Genomic DNA, 18,498 nt, shown 5'->3' on the forward strand with positions numbered 1-18,498 from the left:
CTCGCTCCCACTGCCTTCCACCCCCACCTCCCTCGCCCCTCCATCGTTAGTACTATGGCGGACTCTACTACAGCAGTTGGCGCTGCGGCCGCCCCATTGAAACTTTCACCGTTCGCCAAGAGAGAAGCATTTGCTTGGTTTCAGCGCGCAGAGGTCCAGTTTCGCATCAACGGCGTGACTCACTCAACCACCAAAGCAGATTATGTTCTCGCGGCGATACCCGAGGACACCTTCCCGGAAATATCCGACTGGCTTTGTGAACAAGGAGACACGCCAATAGCGTATGACGCCCTCAAAACATACCTTCTGCAGCAGTACTCGCCGTCGCCAGCCGCCCGTGTAGCAAAGCTTTTTCAGCTCTCGCAACAACCGTTGGGGGACCAAAGGGCTTCGCTTGCCCTCAGGGAAATGACCAGTATCGCTCGCCTTTAACCTGCCGCAGACGGCTCTCCTCGTGAGGTGAACCTACTTCGTGCCCTTTGGATACGCCGTTTACCCGGACCTATACGCGCTGCCATACCCGATGTCGATAGTTTACCCATAAAGGACTTGATGACCAAAGCCGACGCCCTTATGGAAAGCCACTTCAAGACCTCCATCAACGCCTCCACCCCTGACGAAGAGGATGCCTATTCAACGTCAACTGAAGCTGACATGAATGCCGTAGGACATACACGCCCACACCGTGACGTGCCGAAGCAGAGACAAAGCCGCCCACCACCCACCAATCGCTCGCGCCCCAACAAACGACTTCTACAGCCACTTACTACCTCCCATCCGCCGCAGTTTTGCTACTACCACTTCAGATTTGGGGCAACTGCGAAGAAATGTGCCGAGGATTGTCAGTGGCCAAAAAAACGTGTAAGTAGGCCATCGCTCGTGGCGATGGCCTCCCGTGTTTCTAATCTTTTCTTTTTACAGGATGCAGGAACGGGCGTGCGATTTTTGGTAGACACGGGTGCTTGTCGTTCTCTTTTGCCAAGGAAACTCTTCAAGACACGACGTAGCCTGTCTACATCTGCCGACGTCTGCTTGGTAGCTGCCAACGGATCTGCGATACCCACCTACGGTTACGAGAACCTCACATTATCGTTCGGAAACGGTAAATTCAATTGGAAGTTTCTCATTGCTGACGTCACATTGCCAATCCTCGGTGCGGATTTCCTCTCTCATTTCCACCTTCTGGTCGATGTCGCCCACCGACGATTGGTCAACGCAGACTCGTACTTGTCGACACCTCTTCAACCCGCCCCCTCTAACCTCGCTCTCCACATTAGCGCACCCACGGATGCCTACGCCCACCTCATCACGTCGTACCCAGAAGTTTTCCGTCCAGAACTTCGCCAAACGCCCACGGTTCCTGCCAAGCACGGTATTTATCACCATATCACGACGACGGGACCCCCAGTCTTCGCAAAATTCAGACGTCTGGCACCGGAACGATTGGCAGCCGCCAAACAGACGTTCGCCGAAATGGAGGAAATGGGCCTTTGCCAAAAGGCCTCCAGCCCATGGTCGTCACCCTTACACATCGTTCTGAAGAAAGACGGCTCCCTCCGTCCGTGCGGGGATTACAGGCGCCTGAACATGCAAACAGAACCGGATCACTACCCCCTCCCAAACATTGCCGACGTGACCTCCTACCTGCACAAAGCGAAGGTTTTCTCTACGCTCGATCTCCTGAAGGGGTATTATCAGGTGCCAATGAACCCAGAAGACATCCCTAAGACTGCCATCACCACTCCGTTTGGTACATACACCTTCAATTACTCCTGTTTTGGCCTTCGTAATGCTGGGGCGACGTTTCAACGTCTCATGGATGGCATCTTAGGGGACCTCCCTTTCTGTGTATGTTATGTGGACGACATACTTGTGTTCTCCTCCTCAAAAGAGGAACACCTCCGTCACCTGCGCATCGTGCTCGACCGCCTGCAACAAAACGGCCTTGTAGTCCGGTACGACAAGTGTACCTTTGGCGCCAACGAAGTATCGTTCTTAGGGCACCGCATCACTCCTGAAGGTGTCCACCCCCTCCCTGAGAAGGTAGCAGCTGTTCAGAACTTCCCTGTGCCCTCGACCGTCAAAGCTCTGCAGGAATTCTTGGGCATGATCAACTATTATCACCGTTTTTTGCCAGCCATTGCCGCCACTCTTGCTCCCCTCTACGCCTCCCTCAAGGGCAAGCCGAAGGACCTGAAGTGGGGTCCCCTTCAAGAAGCAGCCTTCTGCAATGCAAAGAAGGCCCTATCAACTGCTGCGGCTCTCACTTTTCCTATCCCACACGCCCCTCTCCTTCTCTCCACCGATGCCAGCGACGTCGCTATTGGTGCAGTACTCGAGCAGGTGGTCAACGGCTCGCCCCGCCCATTGGCCTTCTTCAGCAGAAAACTGTCCAAGGCAGAATCGGGTTATTCTACCTTCGATCGAGAATTGCTGGCGGTGCACTTGGCTGTCCGTCACTTTCGCCATTTCTTAGAAGGTACCCCCTTCGTCATTCGCACAGACCACATGCCTCTGGTGCTCGCCTTCACTCGACAGTCTGACACCTGGTCCACCCGTCAACGCCGACATCTCTCCGCCGTGGCTGAATACAATTGCACCCTCCAATACGTCCCTGGGAAAATGAATCCCGTTGCCGATGCCCTGTCAAGAAACACGTTGGCTGCCGTTCAACTGGGATTGGATTACAACGCCCTGGCTGAAGCCCAACGACAGGATCCAGAGTATCAAGCTTGTAGGACATCCTGCACGTCCCTCCGTTGAGAAGACTTTCCCTCGAAGACTCCAACACCACCCTCCTCTGTGACGTCAGTACTGGTAGACCGCGACCTTGGATTCCTGCTCCCATGCGCCGACAGGTGTTTGATTTCATTCACGGCCTTTCACATCCCTCGTGCCGTTCTACTGCACAGCTGCTGAAGGCAAAGTTCATTTGGCACGGCATTTCTAAGGATGCTAAGGATTGGGTCCGCGCTTGTACTTCTTGCCAAACTTCCAAAGTACATCGACACACGGATTCAGGAGTGGGCACCTTTCCTCAACCTCAGCGTCGTTTCGCACACATTCACGTCGACGTTGTAGGCCCCCTACCCACATCACAAGGACATCGTTACCTGTTTACCGTCATCGACCGCTCCACTCGTTGGCCTGAAGCCATTCCCATGGAAACTGCAACGTCCGCCTCATGTACATCTGCCTTACTCTCTGGATGGATTTCAAGATTCGGTATCCCTGAGAATATTACTTCTGACAGGGGAACCACTTTCACCTCTCAATTGTGGACGTCATTAGCGAATCTCCTGGGCATCACCCTACATCAGACAACGGCCTACAACCCCGCTGCCAATGGAATGGTTGAACGTTTTCATCGCACCCTCAAAGCAGCTTTGATGTCCCGCTGCAAGGATTGCAACTGGTTTACTCAGCTTCCCTGGGTCCTCCTGGGACTAAGGACCACTCCTAAAGACGCCCTCGACGTCTCGGCAGCTGAAATGGTGTATGGCGACCCGTTGGTCGTCCCTGCCGAATTTTTTCCTTCTACAACCTCCTCCGACGATCTCCAGCGCATACGCCACGTCGTGGGAAAATTTACTCCGTGCCGCCAGACTTACAAGCCCCCAGCGAAGCATCACATACCAACGGACTTGCACTCTGCAACGCACGTCTTCCTGCGCAACGACACCAGCAAGCCACCACTAATGCCCCCTTACACGGGCCCTTTCCTTGTGATCCGACACAGTCCGAAAGCATTCCTCCTAAACATTCGGGGCAAAGAAGACTGGGTCTCCATTGATCGTCTAAAACCTGCTTATCTTCTGCCAGATGACCCGCCTACAGTTCGCCTCTCTAGATCAGGGCGCCCTATTTAACATGTACAGTATGTCATTTTTAGGGGGGGAGCCATGTACCAACCGTGTTTCACACAATTGTACATAATTCCTTTTGTATATACAGTATTATACTTGTATCTTCGCTCTTCCCTCGCACTAAAACGAACATGAAAATTCATGTCTGGTTTTTCCTCTGTAATATTGTCTGTCTTGTGAACTTGTTATGTCCTGTTGCCTTGAGGTTTTGTATGTAAGGAGAGTGTTCTACAATAATATAACTCAGTCAATTGCTTCCTGCCTTTGAGTTCACAACCCTCTCTCGGCTCCGTCACACTACACTCAGAGGGAAGGAGGGATTACCCCATACATTAGGGTAACCGGGGAGATTGTATGAAAGTATACTAAAGCCCCTAGGCCACTAGCCTAGTGACAGTGAGATCAACTACCTAACTCATCGAAGCTCTCGTATACTATCTTGGAAGAGGAAAATTTTATATGCAATCAATATATCTTACATGTATAAATTGCCTAATATCTTCATTTAAATTTTATTAAGACCAGGAACACTTATTATATCATGCAAGAGAGTAAACTAAAACGCCTAGGCTAGGAAGCCTAGCGTAGATCGGCTACCTAATTCGCCGAACTAAATGAATACTATCGGCATAATAGAATTCATTCCTAGCAATGAAGACTAAATAGCTAAATAATTATTTAAGCTATTATACCGGGAAAGTCGTTCTTGCTGACTAAATAACTCATGCGTTACGAACAACAGCATCAAAGACGCCTCCGGTCCAGGCATAAGCTCTGCCAAAAATTATGTTTAATTCCTTCAGTTTTTTACTTTACGGCGAGAGCTATATTTGTACAGCATAAGAATTAAATACTCAACTTTCCAGAGGCAGAAGAGGCTGGAGATTGCATAATAAATCCAAAATCACGAGAGAGCACTGGGAAAACCACTGAGCGATATCGCTACAGAAAAAAGAATAAAGATGGCAGTGATTATGGGGCCATTTGAGTACTCAAACAGTAACGGAGGAAGGGAACTTTATAACGGCTCCTCTTTTATTTTGTCACTTTTCCCCCAAAAAACGTAAACGCTATGCGGGGTGCAGATTGCTATGTGGCGTGTCAAGAATACGTCCCCTGATATTATGTGATATCCTAAAAGGAAACTTTAAGGATATTCGCGCCAGGAGTTAGAATTCTGGAGACCTTAAGTTGAATTCTCTGGGAATATCATTGTAGTCAAATATACCCTAGGAAGCTACTTAGAGGAACCTAACATCAGGACGACATGGCCTGAGCCCAAAAATAAAACTATAAGAGAGATTACTTGAGTGCCATATGTGGATGAGATCATGATGATGGGTAGATGGAGATGGTTTGGGCATGCTCTTTGCACTCCCCAAGAGAGATTAGTTCACCAGACTCTCAACTGGGCTCTACAAGGCACTAGAGACCCAGGCCTATGTGGCTGAGGATTATGAAGTGCAAAGTACATGATGAATGGAGAAGTATTGATTTAAAAGCTAAAGAGAGAGACAACTGGCGAAATCTAACCGAGGCCCTTTGCGTCAATAGGCTTAGGAGGAGATGATGATGAATATATAATATACAGTACTGGTGAGTTTTATACTCAGCAGTTAGTGTAGTTAAGTACACTAAAAGGCCTATACTGTATGTATATGAAAGGGAGAAAAGGGATATGGGGAAATTAATGAGCAAGTTTATGATTTTAATGTACTGTACCATGTTATTATAGTACGATACATTGACTATTGATATTACCTTTTTAGCAACAAGTTTCCTTTTGCACTTAAAACTGCTAAATTGATCAGTAACCATCAAGACATACTTTTCCATGAGTGGTACTGAGAGTAAAATGTGGATTTTTTAATGCCATTGCTATCCTCAACTGTTTGTATATACAGTAAGCTTGTGTTGTGTTAATAAAACCAGTTCTGTGCAGCCCATCTTTCAGTTACGATGCTATGCTGCCTGCCACATTGGTGACCCCAGAGTTACCAATGTGGCAGGCAGCACAGGGTCTTGACAAAAAGACGGGCTGCACAGGACTGCTTTTATCAGCAGAACACAAGCTGAGTGTATATACAAACAGATGAGGATAAGGACATAAAAACTTTAACAATATGAAACATGCAATGGCGAGGTTAAATAGTTTTTCTATTATCAGTGTGGGAGAGAGAGATCAAGAGCAAGCGCATTACAATGTACGTATAAATCCTCTATCTATGAGCGTGTTTGAAATACATGTGCATTACAGAATTGCCGCTTACACAATAAACAAAGGGAATGTGGTTCATACTTGGGAAAAAAATCCTGGTTGGTGGCCTGTTATACACATGGAGTCTGTGCTTGTTGATCACTTAAAACAATGTGGAGAGTGCGGGATAGCAGCCAGTCAACAGATAACAGAAGACAAAGACTACCCTGAGGCGACAATCAGGCTTTTTGGTAACGATTCTAACTTTACAATTCAATACACAGTATTTCATTCTGTTTTCTGGCTCAAAATCTCTACAAAGCAATGTTTCCGCAGAGTTTGTTACTTTATCAACCTCTTCATTGCAATGTACAGTCCTCTATTCTGTTTGGTGACTTAAAATCTCTATAAACATGATGTTTATGCAGAGTTTGTTAGTATTTCTTCCTCTTCATTGCATTGTACAGTACCCGAATATCTGTTCTGCCTTGAAATTTCTATAGAAATTATTTTTCAGTAGAGTTTATTACCTCTTATTGCTAGAAGGTTCAGTTTCTTTGTCAAGGGCATGCATTTATTGAAGCAAAAGAAAATGGGAAGATTTTAACATTTTGAAAAATTTTACAGGTAAGTTTCAATTAAACCGAGCTTCTGGGGAAGGGCCAATATGGACATTCGGTGAATATAGAAATAAGGAATTTTATTATGAAACCCCTGTATCTTCTTATATTAATAATTATATGGTTATGAGGTGTAGGAACATGTATAGGTTCTGTATATGCAAACTGTATAAATCTTACAGCTGTACATTATATTTGAAACTAGTGATAATAAATCAGTCATAACAAGAGTGCCAAATTATTTCTAAATAGACCTTAAAAGATTAAGAGGAATAAATAATTGTTTGATTACCTTTCCATTGTTTTGTGCATCTCTCTGTGCAAATAATAACGGATAAAATTATTTCTTGTTAAGAGATTTATGGGGTCTTTTGACTGGCCAGACAGTACTACATTGGATTCTTCTCTCTTGTTACGGTTTACTTTCCCTTTGCCTACACATACACCAAATAGTCTGGAATATTCTTTACATATTCTCCTCTGTCCTCATACACCTGACAACACTGAGATTACCTAACAATTCTTCTTCACCAAAGGGGTTAACTACTGCACTGTAATTGTTCAGTAGCTACTTTCTTCTTGGTAAGGGTAGAAGAGATTTTTCAGCTATGGTAAGCAGCTCTTCTAGGAGAAGGACAATCCAAAATCAAACCAATGTTCTCTGGTCTTGGGTAGTGATATAGCCTCTGTACCATGGTCTTCCACTGTCTCTTGGGTTAAAGTTCTCTTGCTTGAGGGCACACTATTCTATCTTATTTCTCTTCCTCTTGTTTTGTTAAAGTTTTCATAGTCTATATAGGAGATATCTATTTATTGTTGTTAGTCCTCTTATAATATCGTATTTTTCCTTTTTTCCTTTTCTCACTGGGCTATTTTCCATGTTGGAGCCCCTGAGCTCATAACATCCTGCTTTACAACTAGGGTTGTAGTTTAGCAATTAATAATAATAATAATGATAATAATAATAAAAGGGAATGGAACATGTATCTAGAAGTACAAAAGTTAATATGAAACTGTAAAGAAAGGTTTTCTTGTTTGTACGTCCCATTAAATAATCATATTTAATTAAATAGTAGTTAATTACATTGAATTTTATCTTTCCAGATCCTTCATTTTTACAGTTCTTTGGTGACGACTTCCTAAGGTTATTGACATTACGGTTTATCTTCTGTTCTACTGTCTTAAGAGCGCATAGAGCATTCAAGGTATGTCTTGATACATGTGGAGGTCATTTCTTTCAAGATCTGGGTGAACTGTAGAGAGATTAACTTTTTAATTTTTATATCTTATATTTCATTTCTGAACCAAATATAATTAGATTAAAGGTGTTCAGCTTCAAAATGCAATCATAATTAGCTTTATATTATGAAAAACTACAAATTTTGAAAGTAATTGGTATTTTTCCTAGCTGTACAAACCTGAGTCATTTAATTGGGGTAAGCTTATGGTGCAAAAATAAAAGTAATTATTTCTTGTATGGAGATATCCTAATTTTCAGCTGGTGACTACTGTATGTCATGCATCAAAATTTCAGAGAATATGAATATCTGTTAACCATTTTACCCCCAAAGGACGTACTGGTACGTTTCACAAAAGCCATCCCTTTACCCCCATGGACGTACCGGTATGTCCTTGCAAAAAAATGCTATAAATTTTTTTTTTTTTCATATTTTTGATAATTTTTTTGAGAAAATTCAGGCATTTTCCAAGAGAATGAGACCAACCTGACCTCTCTATGACAAAAATTAAGTCTGTTAGAGCAATTTAAAAAAAATATACTGCAAAATGTGCTGGGAAAAAAATAACCCCTTGGGGGTTAAGGGTTGGAAATTTCCAAATAGCCTGGGGGTAAAAGGGTTAATTTCAAATCACTTTTGTAAAAAAAATCCCAAATGTCATGCAAGTTTCTATCTGATTATATAAAAATTTGAGTACATATCAATGCTTCGAGATATTTGGAGAGGTGTCCAAATATTTGTCTGTGGGAAATAACAATGATTACTTTTAGACAGCAATGTTTTTCTTTTATTGCTCTCTGAAAATGTATTGGCTCCTACGCAGATACAAGCCTGAGTCATTTTGGGTTAGCTTTTAGCACACCTTGTTATGACTATAATGATAAATAATGACAAATTATTCCTAAATTTGTAGTTTGTTCTTACGTGGATCAATCAGTGTAATTTCCTACAAACAAATATTTTGACACCTCTCCCAATATCTCAAAGCTTTAATATATATATTCCATTTTTTATATAATCAGATAGAAACTTGCATAACATTCTTAATGGTTTGGGAATTTTTTTTACATTCGTAACTTGATATAAAACAATATTTATATTCTCTGAAATTTAGATGCATGGCATGTGGGAGTGACAGGCTGAAAATTAGGATATGTCCATACAAGAGTTAACTACAGTACTTTTATTTTTGCCAAAACACACCAAAATGTTGAAAAGCCGAGTTTGAACTTATAGATTAAATAAAGTTGGGTGTTTTTCAGATAGAATCTCTGCTCTCACCTTGTGGAATTATTCTATTTTACAATAGATGACTATCTCATTAAGTAGGAGGCGAGGGGTAATTCCACCAACTGTTACGAGTATATTGGAATTTCTCTGGACAGACTTCTTTATTATCCTAAAGTAGGCGAACAAAACTATTAGATTAAACTTCTAAACACCTGCAACTCTAATGATTTTCTCCTCGATTAAATGGAAATTTAAGCAATTTGAAGTCAGACAGCTATATGGGAAAAGACCAAAGGAATAGAGAGAAGATCAAAAGCAAAAGGAACTTACTTTACTTTGACGACTGCTTTTCCGGTCCCATACAGCAGGGGAACCCCACTCTGTACAGGACCTCCACTGTCGTTCTACCTTTCTCGTTCAGAGTATTTAACGTTTCATATTGCGTATTGTTCTTTTACTGTTATATCGTCAATGTTGTATGACGGTTGAAATAAGAAAGTCTTCAGTTTCCTCTTGAAAGCCTTAATGTCTTCAATCATTCGGATGTCTCGTGGGAGCTTATTATATAGTCTCGGGGCCGCATATTTAAAGGCGCTGGAGCCTACAGGTAATGCATTTTGGGGTAAGGAAAGGCAGCAAAGAGCCTTCAGTACTGTCTATAAGGTATATGATCATCAGTTCATCTTTTTATGGTGATTACTAGGTTTTCCCGTTTGATCGTACACATTTGAGAATACAAACACAAATCTGACAGAAAATAACAAAAGTATGATTAAGAAATATTGTAATAAATCAATATTATATCATTCGATATAGTAGACAAAATAACATTTGTAATAACCTGATATTTATTTCATATGAAACCCAACTATTTATTGACATTTATAACTGAAAATCATAGGCATGGAATTCAGGTTAGCCCTAAACCAAAATTTAACAAAATTCAACTTCTTGGTACCTATTAAGTTTGTAAATTGAAGACCCTCTGTAATGATATAACTCAAAACGGTAATATTGACGCTAAGGGCTTCGGTTAGATTTCGCCAGTCGTCTCTATCTTGAGCTTTCAATTCAATACTTCTCCATTCATCATCATCTACTTCACGCTTCATAGTCCTCAGCCACGTAGGCCAGGGTCTTCCAACTCTTCTACTGTAGTGCCTTGTGGAGCCCAGCAGAACATTTAGTGAACTAATATCTCTGTTGGGGAGTGCGAAGAGCATGACCAAACCATCTTCATCTACCCCTCATCATGATCTCGGCGTCAATGACCTTAGATGTCAGGATGCCAGAAAACTTTAAATCAATCAATCATCATGATCTCATCCCCATTTGGCACTTAAGTAATCTCTCTTATAGTTTCATTTCTAATCCTGTCCTGTCATCTAACTCCCAATATCCTTCTAAGGGCTTTGTTCTCAAATCTACTAAATCATTGTCATATCACGACTCATGTCCATAGAGTAACACCGACATCACTAAACTGATATATAGTTTATGTACAGGGTACTTTAATTGGTTTGTTGATTTCAGCCTTGTTAAAATCCTACTCATTATCAAAGGACTATTTTATCAGTACTGCTCAGTACATTACAAACAGGGTTTACGAGAGTCTCAAAGTTCAAGTCATTGGTTTTAAGAAAGTACAGTACTTCATGAGTAAATGCTCTCATTTGGGATTCATGAAATGCCTGTGCAGCATTCTTAGTAGTAGCTCTGCTAGACTCCAGGATGGTCTCTCCCTGAAGGGGCTGTGACTCAGCCCCATTAAAACAATGTAATTTTCATACTACTTTTTGGTTCCTCGGTCAGTTTTTATTTAAATTCAAAATGTTATTTTCATTAGTAAAATAAATTTTTGAATATACTTACCCGGTGATCATATAAGCTGTCAGCTCTGCTGCCCGACAGAAAAACCTAAGGACAAAATACGCCAGCGATCGCTATACAGGTGGGGGTGTACATCAACAGCGCCATCTGTCGAGCAGGTACTCAAGTACTCCATGTCAACACAGAACCAATTTTCTCCTCGGCCCACTGGGTCTCTATTGGGGAGGAAGGGAGGGTCCTTTAATATATGATCACCGGGTAAGTATATTCAAAAATTTATTTTACTAATGAAAATAACATTTTTCAATATTAAACTTAGCCGGTGATCATATAAGCTGATTCACACCCAGGGGGGTGGGTAGAGACCAGCATTATATGTTTACATTTATGAGCTAAGTATTTTGTATTTCATTTTAGCAGTTATTCAAAATAACAAACATAAAATAAATAAGAACCTGGTAAGGAAGTCGACTTGAACAATTACTCTGCCTTTTTAAGTACGTCTTCCTTACGGAGCCTCGCGATCCTCTTAGGATGCTGAGCGACCCCTAGGATCTGAAGTATCAAGGGTTGCAACCCATACAACAGGACCTCATCAAAACCTCTAATCTAGGCGCTTCTCAAGAAATGACTTTGACCACCCGCCAAATCAAGTAGGATGCGAAAGGCTTCTTAGCCTTCCGGACAACCCAAAAACAATAATAAAACATTTCAAGAGAAAGATTAAAAAGGTTATGGAATTAGGGAATTGTAGTGGTTGAGCCCTCACCCACTACTGCACTCGTTGCTACGAATGGTCCCAGAGTGTAGCAGTTCTCGTAAAGAGACTGGACATTCTTAAGATAAAAAGACGCGAACACTGATTTGCTTTTCCAATAGGTTGCGTTGATTATACTTTGCAGAGATCTATTTTGTTTAAAGGCCACGGAAGTTGCGACAGCTCTAACTTCGTGTGTCCTTACCTTCAGCAAAGCTTGGTCTTCCTCATTCAGATGGGAATGAGTTTCTCGTATTAACAGTCTGATAAAATAGGATAAAGCATTCTTTGACATAGGCAAAGATGGATTCTTAACTGAACACCATAAAGCTTCAGACGGGCCTCGTAAAGGTTTTTAAATAGAACTTAAGAGCTCTTACAGGACATAAGACTCTTTTTAGTTCATTTCCAACCATACGATAAGTTTGGAATATCGAACGATATTGGTCAAGGCCGAGAAGGCAGCTCGTGTTTGGCTAGAAAACCAAGTTGTAGAACATGTAGCCGTTTCGGATGAGAATCCGATGTTCTTGCTGAAGGCATGAATCTCACTGACTCTTTTAGCTGTGGCTAAGCATACCAGGAAAAGAGTCTTTAAGGTGAGATCTTTCAGGGAGGCTGATTGTAGCGGTTCGAACCTGTCTGACATAAGGAATCTTAGTACCACGTCTAAATTCCAACCAGGTGTAACCAAACGACGCTCCTTCGTGGTCTCAAAAGACTTAAGGAGGTCCTGTAGATCTTTATTGTTGGAAAGATCTAAGCCTCTGTGACGGAAGACTGATGCCAACATGCTTCTGTAACCCTTGATAGTGGGAGCTGAAAGAGATCGTTCTTTCCTCAGATATAAGAGAAAGTCAGCTATTCGAGTTACAGAGGTACTGGTCGAGGATACGGATACTGACTTGCACCAGTTTCGGAAGATTTCCCACTTCGATTGGTAGACTCTAAGGGTGGATGTTCTCCTTGCTCTAGCAATCGCTCTGGCTGCCTCCTTCGAAAAGCCTCTAGCTCTCGAGAGTCTTTCGATAGTCTGAAGGCAGTCAGACGAAGAGCGTGGAGGCCTTGGTGTACCTTCTTTACGCGTGGCTGACGTAGAAGGTCCACCCTTAGGGGAAGTGTTCTGGGAACGTCTACTAGCCATCGAAGTACCTCGGTGAGCCATTCTCTCGCGGGCCAGAGGGAAGCAACTAGCGTCAACCTTGTCCCTTCGTGAGAGGCGAACTTCTGCAGTACCTTGTTGACAATCTTGAACGGAGGGAATGCATATAGATCTAGATGTGACCAATCTAGTAGAAAGGCATCTATATGAACTGCTGCTGGGTCCGGGATTGGTGAGCAAAATATTGGGAGCCTCTTGGTCATCGAGGTTGCGAAGAGATCTATGGTTGGCTGGCCCCAGGTGGCCCAAAGTCTCTTGCATACATCCTTGTGGAGGGTCCATTCTGTTGGAATTATTTGTCCCTTCCGACTGAGACAATCTGCCATGACATTCAAGTTGCCTTGGATGAACCTCGTTACTAGTGAAATGTCTAGACCTTTTGACCAGGTGAGGAGGTCCCTTGCGATCTCATACAATGTCAGAGAGTAGGTCCCTCCTTGCTTGGAGATGTACGCCAAAGCCGTGGTGTTGTCCGAGTTCACCTCCACCACTTTGCCTTGAAGGAGAGACCTGAAGCTTTTCCAGGTCAGACGTACTGCCAGTAGCTCCTTGCAGTTGAAATGCATTGTCCTTTGACTCGAGTTCCATAATCCCGAGTATTCCCTACCGTCTAATGTCGCACCCCAGCCTACGTCCAATGCGTCCGAGAAGAGAACGTGGTTGGGAGTCTGAACAGTCAGGGGAAGACCCTCTCTAAGGTTGATATAGTCCTTTCACCAAGTCAGACAAGACTTTATCTTTCCGGAAACCGGGATCGAGACCGCTTCTAGCGTCTTGTCCTTTTTCCAGTGAAAAGCTAGATGGTATAGAAGAGGACGGAGGTGTAGTCTTCCTAGTGACACAAATTGATCCACGGATGACAGTGTCCCTACCAGACTCATCCACAGCCTGACTGGGCAGCGTTCCTTCTTCAGCATCTTCTGGATGGATAGCAGGGCTGGGGGTTGATCGTCTTGTTCAGCAACGTCCTCATCAGAGGGTTCCTCATCCGAAACTGATGAGGAAACGGCAACGGAGTGGGCAACGTCTGACTCGCTGAATCCGGTCGCACTGGTGGATGCGTGACGGAGCCGGACGCAATATCATGGCACTGCTGCACAGTCTGTGAACTGTCAACAACCATGGGTGCGCGAGGAAGTACAGCGTCAACCCGAACTGTCTAGACTGTCTGGGTTGTGCAGTCAACACCCTACCGGGTTGCTGAGGTTGACGCACTGCGTCACAACAAGTCACCTCTGCTGGTTGTTGAACGTCTTCCTAGTGACACACTGAACGTCAACAACCACCTCCGAGCGTCGCTTAACGTCAACGTGCGACTGGCAACCCACACTGGGTCGCATCGGTGGAGGAACCACCTCAACTGGCAGACGCGAGTAGGATACCTCAGCGTCAACAGGGCGCACAACCAACCGGTTGGAAGGTTGTTGGCCAGAAGGTTCTTCTCTGCATTTAAGTCCTCTATCAAGGACACAAGCTTGGACTGCATGTCTTGCAGCAAAGCCCATTAGGGTCTACGGGAGCAGGTGTGGCAACAGAGGGGGTTAGCGACTGAGGCGAAACCATTTACCATCCCTGGAAGCCTTGTTATGTGTGACATAATAGTACAGCAAAACTTCAAAGGCTCGACAAAAGTGAGAAGTTGACCTGTAAACAACTTGGAGCGTCTCCTGGCTAGGCGCCAGGGCGAGTCTACCAGAATTGAGAAGTCTATCTGGGCAGAGGCAAGAACTCCCAAGCCGAGAACTTCTCTCGTGTCCTATCAGACTCTCGCTCTATAAGCCAGTTTAAAAGAAGGGAAATCAAAGGCTGTATCCCTAAAACTCCTCCTGGTGCAAAATCCAGTCGCCTAGCCAACGTAACGCTCTCTAGGAGAGCGAGAGAGCACTAGCTTAACAACAACGGCTTCGAAGTAGCTAGGCCTAGTGTAAGTTCTGACGATTAGGCGAACGAGGAGCAGCAGTTACAAGATCCGGACGAAGATCCTTAAAAAATCATCATGATTTAATTAAAGTCCATAGGAGGCTAAGCAGCTTAAGGCTCCTCTCCAAATGACAGAGTCCTCAAAGGAATATCAGTAGGAGGGAGAACAGCACTTTCTCATCTACAGGAACCTTGTCCGATAAAAGCTAGGTTATCTCAGTGAGTCTCTCACTGGTGCATTAGTAGCAGACCAGAAGGCAACGTCATGTAACTGCTTGACAGTCTGTGAACTGTCAACAACTGAACTGTCAACCACAACAGGTGCGTGAGGACATACAGCACTGGTGCATTAGTAGCAGACCAGAAGGCAACGTCATGTAACTGCTTGACAGTCTGTGAACTGTCAACAACTGAACTGTCAACCACAACAGGTGCGTGAGGACATACAGTGTTCACTCGAGACTGCTTTGACTGTCTATACTGAGCAGTCAAAACAACTCTAGAATGCGGAGGTTGACGCACCGCGTCAAAACAAAACAACTTAGGTTGTTGTTGTAACTCGCGAACGTCAACGGAGGGTTCCGTGCGTCGCTGAACGTCAACATGCGGCTGGCAGGGTACACTGCGCATGGGTGGCGGGACTCTCACAGCTGGAGTGCGGGAGAAGGTAGCCTCAGCGTCAACTGAACGCACAACCGTGGTTGGTTGTAGGCTAACGGGTGCAGCGTCAACCTTCTCCGCACGAAAGTCCTGCATTAAAGATGTTAACTGTGTCTGCATGGTCTGCAGCAAAGACCACTTAGGGTCTACAGTAGCAGGTGCGGCAACAGACGGTGTTACTGCCTGTTGCGGTACCGCTTTGCCTCTCTTAGGAGGTGAGCAGTCGTCGGAAGACTGCAGCGAGTCCGAACTGACCCAGTGGCTACAACTGGGCCGTTGGACTTGCGCGGAAGGGACCGACTTGCGCTTAATAAGCTGCGAGACCTTGGTCCATGGTTTCTTACGAGAAACCTCTTCCGCAGACGAGAAGTAAATGGGCTCTCTCGTCTTTGTGTGGGTGGGGTGATCTTGGGTAGATACGCCCGAAACCACGGAGGGAAACGTCTGTTCGTTGATCAAGGCCTGACGAACCCATAAGTCGTTCGACATAACTTCTCCCCTGGGCTTGGGAGCTTGCAAGAGGTCCCGGACTAGGTGAACGACAGGCACGAACAGACGAACCCTCGGACGCAACACTGTAACACTTTGCGCATATCACTTTATCACTTCGATTTTCTGTTTTGCACTTATTTCACTGAAATCGAAACTTTTACTGATTTCTACCTGAAACACGCAATTCTACCCTTCATTAAAAGGTAGTAATTGCGAAAACAGTCGTATAATGCAGCTCATTAATACTAGCAAAAACAGAAAACATATATAAAGATAAAGAATTCAGTGGCTGGGAAAGAGACTAAACACTAGTTCAAATAAACTACGTTTACAATCTCTCACCGCACATAGCCTGGGGACAAGAATAAAACCCTAGAAACGTTTTACCTTCTTCCCCGTACAGCGACTAGGGAGGAGAGTAACACGAGAACAACGTTACCCGCTTGAACGGAACGTTTTTTCTCCTCTCTCTCCCTCCGTCTCTATCTCTCTCTCTCTTTCTCTCTTGATTTTCGCACATGTTATTTGGCTAAAGGAAAAAACTGAAAGGTTTTCCAAATAAAAAGTTCCTTTAATTTAGAATTTAAACCATTTAAGTTAAGAAAGAATGAAAGAAACGTCAGAATCGATTTACTCTTACTGCAAAGTGAAACCGTGATACACTCTCTCTCTATCGTAACGATAGAGCGCATGTTGAACGTCCTGAACGTCAACAACTGCGTAGTCTAAAAAAACTAAACGTTAGTTCATCTTTGAAAACAGTACGAAGACTATCAAAGAAATTCTTTCATAAAACATTAAATTTAAAAAGTTTTAAATTCTTTAAAGGCTAAATACGATATAACGGGCTCAACGTTGATTAACTTCGGTTCCAAGTTAGGACCGCCTACTATCAGGAAAGGTCGCATATAAACAAAACATAAAAATTTATTTTTATATGTTTATAATAAATGGAAAGTTAATCGAAGAGGCCTAATAAAGGCGGAGAGATATAAAATATATAGATCTATAACGTGTTAAGCAAAATTACTAAAAACCTAAACACACTTCCGTCTAAGGGAAGGGTCGGCCATTTAAAAGTGAAAGAGAGTCCATACTCTCTTTGTCACCATAATTAAATCTATCCAAAACGAGTTCAAGTTTTGAGATGAAGATAAAACCCCTGCATAGCGAAAGCTCAAAACTAGAATAGTGTACTTCACCAAATAGTTGTGAAAACAAATCCAGTTAGTAACAGCGTATTTAGTAGGTCTTGCCAGTGGCACGACAGAGAGAAAATTGGTTCTGTGTTGACATGGAGTACTTGAGTACCTGCTCGACAGATGGCGCTGTTGATGTACACCCCCACCTGTATAGCGATCGCTGGCGTATTTTGTCCTTAGGTTTTTCTGTCGGGCAGCAGAGCTGACAGCTTATATGATCACCGGCTAAGTTTAATATTGAAAAAACCCTTTTTTAAGAGAATTTTATTTAAAGGTTGTAGATGAGAAATTTTCTCAAGTTTCCTAAATTTTTTTATACATGAATATAAGAAAAGGATGTTTTAATCATAAAACAAGTTGTTTTCATTAAAAAAGAAATAGCCAAAAATGCTATAATCTGAATTCTAAGGTTTCCATCTCTTGTGTCATGTCCTCCTATAGTAGACAAAAAACCACCTCTTTCTCTTCCAGTAAGTCATTGAAATCTGTTCCACAATAGTTATCATTATTATTATTCAAGTTTTCCCTGATTTTTCAATCGGATCGATAAAAACTCATACTGTGACTTTTTAAAGTACATCTCTATTTCCTTTATGCACAGGGCTGCTTTTCCTCTTTAAGTCTTGGGGAGTAGAATTCTACTTTTCCACTTGGGGATGTGGCTTGGCTAATAATTATATTAATGATAATAATAATACTTGAGTAGCAGACCCTCTTTTATGCAAGTTATTGAAGATAATGGCTGCCTCATTTTCTATTAATAATTTTTCTTCTTTTCAACAGCACTGAAACTATCAGGAACTGTGCTATTCACATTCTCAGAGAGGATATATATTCATTAGTCAAGGAATGAATTCTTTACTTCAAAAGAATATATCTTAACACAGGTTGATGTACAAAGTGTAGGGGCATTCCAAGGTCCAGTGATCTACTGTATCTTTCTTCATTGTTTTCAGGACTTGAGTCAAGTTTCAGTGTGTTTCAAGCAGCAAGGTAATTCTGCTTATCCTCATGCTTTTAGTTTAGGTGATAAATGAGTGCTTCCTGACTGTATTTACACGAATTCCGGTTGGTTTCATTCCGGGGTTTCGAATTCCCACTGGCTGTGAATCCCCCATTTGGCGAAGGTAGTAGCTGTGCCAGGAGTCGCACTCTAGGCCAAGCAATGGGCCTGGTGAGTCAGGTGTGTGAGATTCCCAGTTAGAGGAATCTGTTCTCTGCTTGGCCGTGGGGCTTGCTGGCAGAGACTCTGTCACAGGCAAGCTACTGGTCTGCTACTCATCAGTGTTATGACTGTTATGGCTGATCATAGTTGGGAGGGCAG

At 43.2% G+C, this 18,498-nt stretch overlaps 1 protein-coding gene across 4 annotated transcripts in view; it reads left to right on the forward strand.

Annotated features, from left to right (window-relative positions):
* Positions 1-18,498, forward strand: part of LOC137625394 (protein SCAI-like) — a 273,253-nt gene that overhangs the window by 239,299 nt on the left and 15,456 nt on the right. For 3 of the 4 annotated variants that reach the window (XM_068356266.1, XM_068356267.1, XM_068356268.1), the window contains exon 11: positions 7,788-7,888. In XM_068356266.1, coding sequence (XP_068212367.1) covers positions 7,788-7,888 — 101 coding nt within the window. Of the gene's footprint in view, positions 1-7,787; positions 7,889-9,183; positions 9,304-18,498 lie in introns of those variants that run through there. The other variant, XM_068356269.1, reaches the window with a different exon arrangement.

This window comes from Palaemon carinicauda, chromosome 32 (genome assembly GCF_036898095.1).
Source record: "Palaemon carinicauda isolate YSFRI2023 chromosome 32, ASM3689809v2, whole genome shotgun sequence".
In the NCBI taxonomy this organism is placed as follows: domain Eukaryota; kingdom Metazoa; phylum Arthropoda; class Malacostraca; order Decapoda; family Palaemonidae; genus Palaemon; species Palaemon carinicauda.